Below are 8,659 nucleotides of genomic sequence, written 5' to 3'. Positions count from 1 at the left end.
TTGGAAGCAAACTTGTAATTATCATCCATATTAGCATCAAGAAAAGCTTCAATATACAAATTGTGAGTACAAAAGGCAGATTTGAAATGAAACGAAGGCCGTCAGATGAGATCTTCCCACACGATCAACCAACCATGTGAAAAATTTTACACCGTGTTTTCATTTTTGATACATAATTGCCATAGTGAAAGAGAACTTCAAAACTAACCCAAAAAAAGAAGGGATTACGTGCATGGAATGCAATGTGGAAATCTGCCACCCTCATCTTCCCCCAGATAGCTCAATAGCATCCTGGTTATATGATGAATCTTCTCCCCAGTCAAATCTTCTCTGCAATCTTTCGTATTCTTGCCTGCGTGTAACCTCAACATGCTGCCATTCTTCCCATCTTTCTGCCAGTCCCTCACCTTCCAGCATCCGTACAACCTCTGACATTGCCGGGCGGTCTTCTGGTGATGCTTGGGTACAAAGTAATGCCACTTGTATCATCATCTCCACTTCCTGAATGTTGTAGTACTTATTCAGGTTGCGATCTACAATGGCGTCGAGTCTTTTTTCCCTCTCGAGCTTCTTGACCTTCACAAGCAAATAGACGAGGGGCACAACAATCAGAAAGCAAGAACATGGAGATCGCGAAACATGAAAGTTAACAGTTATAACTAGAAAACCGGCGTGACTCATGTCAACCGCATATCATTCTCCAGGTTAAAGTTAGGTTCTTATCTAATTAAACATTGACATGACTAGATAAATATAGGCAAGAAACAGAGAAAAGATGTGCAGAGAAACAAAATGATAACGTACATGGTCAAGCAATAAGACATCATCCTCCTCTTCCAACCGCGAAAAGTCAATTGCTCGTTGACCTGTTACCAGCTCTAGAAGCATAATTCCGTAACCAAAAACATCTGTCCTCTCAGATGACTTCCCAGTAGATAGGTACTCAGGAGCTATGTGGCCCATTGTTCCGCGAACTTGAGTTGTAACATTAGTCTTCCTCACATCCACCAACTTTGCCAGGCCAAAGTCACCGACTACTGCTTCAAAATCTTCATCTAATAGTACATTAGCAGCTTTCACATCCCGATGAATAATTTTAGGATTGCAATGTTCATGAAGGTATTCCAGTCCACGTGCTGCACCTAGTGCCACACTTTTTCTAGTTGCCCAATCCAAAACAGGCTCCTCAGGTTTACGTTCTGCAACCAAAATCTACGAGTCAAATACACACCAGAGTGGCTGCTATAAATCTTATTGGAGAATCATCTTTACATACCATTGAATTGCATTTTCTATACCTCACAATAGAAGTTACATGTGAAAAGATGTGCTCAAGGTTCATTACACAGACATCATAAATTCATAATGTTAAAAATTTGATAATACTTCCAGCTTTCAGGGAGAAAAATTTGGCGTTAAGTTGGGGTTGGCTAATGGTTTCCTTAAACAGGTCAGCACTAAAACTCCTTTAAAATATTGGACAGCACAGTTGAACTCATATTCCCTTATTCAAACATCTACATCAACTAATAATATGCCCTCCCCAAAAACATTGATTCAACAGTGAATTCTAATGCTGCCACCCCATAATAATGAACATCCTAGAATGTGATAAGAAGTTCAACAGGAAAATTATGACATCCTTTACATTGGGGAGTTGTAACGTGGAGCATGGTCATAGTGAAGACTCCACTCTCCTGAACCACTTTGATAAGTATTTTAATAAAAAACAACTAATCCAAAATTTTTGCAACATCAGTGATACCAAAAATAAAAGTACTTACTAGAATCTTTCATTCAAAATATCTGGTACGAATAACTAATACCTCTTAGACGATAAGCCACACTTAAATTTGGCATAAATGGATATACCAAAAGCCGTTCTGATGGTGTAGTGCAAAACCCTATCAACCGTAGTAGATTCCTGTGAACAGCTACACTTATCATCTCCACTTCACGTTGGAAAGCTGCATCTCCTCCTGGACTTTCAAAATCAGTTAAACGTTTAACAGCAACTTTTGTATTATCTTGAAGCACTCCTTTATAAACCTTTCCGAAACCCCCTTGTCCAAGAATATTTTTCTCATTGAAATTGTCCGTTGCCAGCTGTAATTCTCGATATGCAAATCTTTTCAATTGACCAAAAGCAATTCTTCGGTCAACTTCACCTGAGCACAAGTTAAGAACTGTTCAACAAAAGTGCATATTGATATTTGACTAAAATTATATAAAGTTCTAAGTTCATTGAATTTTCCTACAGCTTAACACATCAAGTTAATGGGTGACTGACTATGAGGAAAACATTCAAATAAATTCCAACTAAAATAAACAGTTTAGTTTAAGAAAATGGCAACTAATATTAGGAAGGGGCAATAGACGTGCTACACGAGTAGCAGCCAATGGGATTACCTTCAAAATAGGTTAGCTCATGGAATGAAGAAATGCAAAGGGCAATCAAGATTAAAAGGAAATGGTGCAAAAGGTTGCCTAAATGCCAAAAAGAGGAGACTCGTACAGATCAGCACAACCTAGCCGAAAAAGGAAGCAACGACTATTTTTGACATTCTTTTGATTATATAAACGCATCTTAATTAAGACAACATTTCGATTAAAAAGCCATTGATTAGTAAGTTCTCCACTGTTACAAAGAAAAATAAGTAGAATGGACAGATAGTGCTGGTGTAATATGTGAGATGGGATTAAACAAAGATTTGGATCAATTGAGGTTAGGTAGAATGTTTGAAGTTTTATGGTTAGATACTTTGAGCAAAAAAAAAAAATTGATGATGATAACGATAAGAAAGAAAGTTCACTTATGAAGAAGCAGCATGCTGACTTTTACAGACATGTCTAACTTCAGCAATATTTTATAAAATTTCTATCCATTCCATGTCAGTGCATGTGCATGTGCTTCCCTGCAACATTGAGGTGTGATAACTGATTTTAAATTTTAAAATAAAATTTAGAGGGGCTCAATACGTTAAAATAAAAATACAAGACTAGCAGGGGTCTCATTAGAATTTTGGATGTTCTGTGTATAATATCAACAGGAGGCTCTCATTCATTTAGTTTTCTATATAATGAAAAGTAACTCGAACCTGCAACATCCACAAACACTTCACGTTTATAACCTTTGTGTCTGCCCTTGCAAACAAAAAACAGTAATCCTCCAAAAAGAAGAAGAATTACAGTTCCTCCAACAATTCCAACTACAATACCAATCTTTGGCTTATTTGAAGCACCTGCCAAAAAAAGATAAGCATGAGCTGCTCAAAAAAGAAAAAATTCATTCGTTTTAGTTTAATCTACCTACCTGAATCACTACTATCAGATTCACAGGGTTTAAGAAAGTTTGCACCACAATTTAAGTGATTTCCAGTGAAACTGAAATAAGTGAACCAAATAAAATTAAAATTAAATCCATAGTTCCATACAACCAAGGCCACACAAGATGTCAGAAAAAATATAAAATAAATTAACAATTCATAAGCAGTGGAATTCTGAATGCCAAAAAAAGGCAGTAACTATTATATATACTGTTGTTCATACTTGTATTTTGGAATTTGAAACAGCTGCTCTGGAATTTGACCATTGAGATTATTTGAATCAAGTAAACTGCAAAAAAAATTTCAACCATGCCATTAAAAACTTTAGGCTGTCAATGAATGCAAACATTTACTCTTGACACTCAGTCTTATATATGTTGGATCATCTTATAAAGCTGCCTAGGAATAATAGTGAAGCAAGTTGCAAAATTGTCACTTACATGTTGATCAAATTTTCGAGACCAGAAAGTGCTTTGGGTATGGCTCCAGTGAGGTTGTTTTGACTCAAAGTCCTGTTTTTATTGTATTAAAATACACACTTCTGATGTTGAACTTAATAATGAACATAGAGATATGCTACAAAGCTTACAAATAAGTAAAACATAGATGACATCACTTACAAAAATTGAAGCCTCTTAAGCTCGCCCAGGGAAGATGGTATCTCACCACTTAAACGATTATTTCCCAAATCTAAGCTGGATAAACTGGACAAATTTCCAAACTCTTTGGGTATCAGACCAGTTATGCCATTTCCTTTCAATGTTCTGCATGTCATGCACCCGATATGTATTAGCATTACACTCATAAATAACTGCTTGAATATATTTTTCAGATAAGAAAGCAATACGAAGGAATGTAACTGAAATCTCTATGAAACATGAACAACACTATTAGTCAATCAAGACAAACCTCAAAACCTTCATAAAAAGATATTTAACCAAACAAATATGAACTATGAGAATATTCAAGTTGCAACATGAAAACAGTTTATTAACTTCTGGTAAAAATTAATAAATAAGCCTTTAATACTGGAAAATAGTGTAACAAAGTTAAATGCATCAAATTATAAAATAAAAACTAAAGACTACGTGCTGATTGTTGCAAGATTCTGCATACATACAGTGTAGTAAGAGTCTTCAGCATTCCTATTTTAGGAGATAGGGTTCCAGAACAGTTCATGCCAGACAAAGTTCTGCAAACAAGAGAAACATATAAGCAAATACCAAATGGTTGAAAAGTTATGCAACTATAGTCCATAATATTGCTAAGTGTTGAATTATGCTATAAAACTATCAACATGAATCAATGTCCAAAGAGCTAAAACTGCTTAAGGAAGACTTACACAGAAGTGACTTGATTATTACTGTCACATATAACATTTGACCAAGTGCAGGGGTTCACTTGATTTGGATTCCAGTCTGTCAACTGATTGGCTGGAGCACCCATGGAAACCTTCAATTGATATAGTGCATCTCCTGAAACCACAAACAAATATTCACCACCTAATCAAGAAATCACCCCACATTTATTCAATCAGTATTGAAAATATAAATTTATGGTTAACACAATCAATCAATCAATCAATATATCCCCCCTATATGTTCATAGCTGAGAATGAACTCCACATTGGAAATAAATGACCATGAAATGGTGAATATAAGTGGTTGGGTTGTAATATCAAATTGGCTGGTTATTTTGATATGTAAAACAACTCAATCATTTTTATAAGCTCATATAATACAAAATAAATTATTGTCTAGTATCCTCAGCAGTCAGCACTCTCTTAAATTTAATATGGTACTAGAGCTCAGTTCAGGTTGTGGGCTTCAGCTACCCATAAGAGCTGTAATTGTCAAATGCTAACCATGTGGTTGCACTTGAGAGAAGGGTGTTGAGAATGAATAGTCAAATTGATATGTAAAGCAACTCAATCATTTATATAAGTCATATGAAGTAAAATAAATTGTCTAATATGCTCAGAATCTCTCTAAATTTCACATTCATTATATCTATCTAAATATTACGGTAATATTTTAGATTCCCAGGGCCAAACACACACACCAAGAATCTCCTAGCACACTGCCAATGCAGGATGTGGATCATTATATTTCCCTTTCCTTTTACATATGAACAAATCAAAATCAACCTAGAGCAACATTTTGAATTGCAGTCATGTTATCAAACTGTCACAACCAAAGTATAACAATAGCAACCCCAATTATTTCAAAGTTAAACTTGCAAAAGGGAAGCTGCATGTGGCACCATAATTATAAAGATTATTAATTGCAAAGAGAAACAAGGAGTAACTATTGCTACAGCCTTTGTTACCTCTATTCCTAAATATCATTCCAAACACAGCTCATAACTTATAAGATGACAATATGCCCCAAAATGTACTGGCAATTAAAATATACCCCTTATGAACAGTTACAACCATTGTACTGCATATCCTCTTTTCAACTTAATTAAAAAACACTCTCACGCACTAGTATAGCAACATCATGAGCATTGCTGCAATCATTGCACTTTAGCCATATCACTCTAGTATACCAACATAATTAAAATACTTGCCACTACAACGTAAAAGCCCGTTTTCTATTACTATTTTTTTTCATAATCTACTTTAAGAAAAATATAGCTTCCAGAGTCAATCTCTCAAGCATAACCAAATCCGTTCTTGTATATCATTGTGTCATAACTTAATTTATGCTCAATCACTCTTTTCCAGGAATTTAAGACTCAAAAGATTGTACCTATGCTACTTTAGATATCATCTTTATTCTTATAAATAAGAACAAGAATGTTCTCTCAACATTGATCAACTAATCTTCCTTGTTTATAGTACCTTTACGATAGTTTATGCAATCACACTGTACCCACCTACACAAGCACTTCCAAACTTCTACAAGGTTTCCATATCGCTTCCCTCTTTTACCTCAAAGAATCTAGTCCTCCATCAACAATTAGCATCTGTTGTCTCCTTTTGGCTGGGGTACTAAGATCTCCACTGTCATCTAAGTTGATACCATTTTGTAAAAACGACTTCTCCAACTCTCATTGATCTTGTCGTATAAAAAAGAAGATCTTGTCAACCTCACCCATAACGCAATAACTCAAGCCAATTTATTCACATTTATTGAGATAATGGTAGACCAAACCTAACTCCAACAAAAAGTTAGCTCAAGAGGTTTGACCTAATACTGACTTCTTTGGTTAAGTTCAAAGAAAATTACAAAAACCCACAAGGTTTGACCTAATACCCATTTTGGCCCCTCAATGTTCAGAATCAATCCCTTTTGATCCCTGAGTTCTATAAAAGTCAATAACCAGTCCTTTTTATAGGCCGAAACAATGTTGATTTGGACAATATGTTCACAAGAAGAACATTGATTTTAACTTGTTTTCAGCCAATATAGGACCAAATTGTTTGCTTCTTTTAGAAATGAGGACCAAACTGTTTGACTTTAAAAGAAGGATAACCAAACTGCACACCAGAGCAAATTTCAAGAGGTTTTCCTATAATTTTCCCCAAGTTCAATCTCTTCAGACAAAAAAAAAGGTTTTTATCAAACTGGTTTCTGTTTTTCAGCTTTATAACTGTTGGGATTGATAATCTTCTCCTTAATTTAAGGAGAATCTCATCAATTCCAACTCTAACATAAAACTTTCACATACAATGAAAACTCTCACCGAAGAGAAAAATTATCAAGGCAAATGGCTTTAAAATGAATACATAAACCAAATTAATTTGAAGAAAGTGAGAGAGGAACACAGAGGGAAATTAACATTCACCAGCATCTGATTCACTTTATCTATTAGTTCCTAGCAACTTCAAAATTACACATCAAAGTGAAAATCCACTATACGTGAGAACAGTTGCTACTTGCTACTCTTATCACATCAGATAAGGGCCATTATACCTTGGAAATCAGACAACACAAAAGAATTCAAGAAAGCCAATAGTAAAGCTCCAAAAACCAGTTCCATCTTCAATGACATCAACTCGAGTGAATAATACACAGAACCCGAATGAAGATATGATTGAAGTCCATCTGTTAAAAAACACCCCACTTTAAATTATAAATGTATATAATATAGACAAATAGCAACAATATACATAGATAGGCAGAAACATGTTTCTGCATGTTCGCAAGCATGTGCAAATATGCAGGTAGCATTCTCTACTAGCTGCTACATCAAATTAAAGGGATACATGGTTTGACGTTTAAAAAACAGGGGAAAAAGGTCCACCGCTATCTTTTCATTTTCAGGGATTTTTCCAAGTACATAACAAGTTACTAGCAGAGTGCATTGCATACAAATACTGTATGTCATTCCATATTGTCTGTATTCCTAAGTAATCATTCTCACCAGCAAACAGGCTAATTCCCAATATAAAAGAAGAAAATTCTCCATTTATTTAAAAATCATGTTAGTTGAGTCAATATAAAAAATAGGATTTGGATCCTAGTGACTTCAAGTATAGTAAATGAAGTAAAAAATAGTTGACTAACAAAGAAGACTCCATCTGACGAAATTCAAAAAGTTACAGAGAAAACACAAGCAAACTATTATTGCCATCAAATCTTCCTCTACTTTCCGGGAAAATACAAAGCCTGATCCCAGAACAATTCTAAGCCATCCCTAAGCATCCGTCTTTCAGCAATTAAAACCAAACGATTAAAGCGAAAATATAAATCAATAGCAACACATCAGAAGCAGAAAAACACAAGACGCCCAAGAAGAAAATACTTCGAAAAGGAAAAGTAGGGGGCGGTAGGAGCACAAACTTGCAATTACCGAAAGCATTCAACTAATACCCAATCATTCCGTTTGGTAGTTGAAACTTACTTGAAAGCTGAAAATTATAATTCTTTTCCAGTCCTCCACATTTTCTCAGAAACCAAACAGAGCGGAAAGCTTCAAAATTGAAATCAAGCGAAAACAAACCAAACCCAAAAAAAAGTTAGAAAAATAAATAAATCATTGAAGAAGAACATGAAGCAGGAATCTAAATGAATAAAAGGGTACCTTTTTAAGGAGAAAAAATCAGGACAGAGAAGAAAGAGAAGGAATTCCACGAGGCAAAAGTGTAGAAGTGGGTTGGATTATCTGATTGGCTCAGAGGAAGTGAATCAGAGTTGGGGCTTTTTTAAGAGATTGAGCTGGCTAGCAAACTAAGTGTGTCCCCAAACAGTAGTAAAAGAAAAATCAAAAGTGAAGCAACCTCTGCGATTCTGTGTCTCTCTTCTTTCTTTCTTTCTTCTTTCTTCTATTGTTTGTCTCTGTTTGGTTTGGGTTTTTTGTTTCTTTCATATCTCAATTTTGTTGTG

At 35.0% G+C, this 8,659-nt stretch overlaps 1 protein-coding gene across 2 annotated transcripts; it reads right to left on the bottom strand.

The window, feature by feature from the left end:
* Positions 1 to 8,659, bottom strand: LOC110627794 (probable LRR receptor-like serine/threonine-protein kinase At5g10290). Of its 2 annotated transcripts, XM_021774155.2 has the most exons (13): positions 8,358 to 8,659; positions 8,178 to 8,246; positions 7,247 to 7,378; positions 4,669 to 4,801; positions 4,447 to 4,518; positions 3,947 to 4,090; positions 3,767 to 3,838; positions 3,550 to 3,615; positions 3,314 to 3,384; positions 3,099 to 3,242; positions 1,827 to 2,168; positions 805 to 1,199; positions 1 to 576 (listed from the first exon to the last, which is right to left on the bottom strand). In XM_021774155.2, the coding sequence occupies exons 3-13, from the start codon at positions 7,323 to 7,325 to the stop codon at positions 262 to 264; spliced, it is 1,833 nt and encodes a 610-aa protein (XP_021629847.1). In that variant the 5' UTR covers positions 7,326 to 7,378; positions 8,178 to 8,246; positions 8,358 to 8,659; the 3' UTR covers positions 1 to 261. The 2 variants fall into 2 exon arrangements, with proteins under 2 accessions (XP_021629847.1, XP_021629849.1); XM_021774157.2 differs by lacking the exon at positions 7,247 to 7,378.

This window comes from Manihot esculenta, chromosome 12 (assembly GCF_001659605.2).
Source record: "Manihot esculenta cultivar AM560-2 chromosome 12, M.esculenta_v8, whole genome shotgun sequence".
Taxonomy (NCBI): Eukaryota; Viridiplantae; Streptophyta; class Magnoliopsida; order Malpighiales; family Euphorbiaceae; genus Manihot; species Manihot esculenta.
Note: the sequence above shows the minus strand (reverse complement) of the source record. Positions and strands in the feature narration are given on the sequence as shown.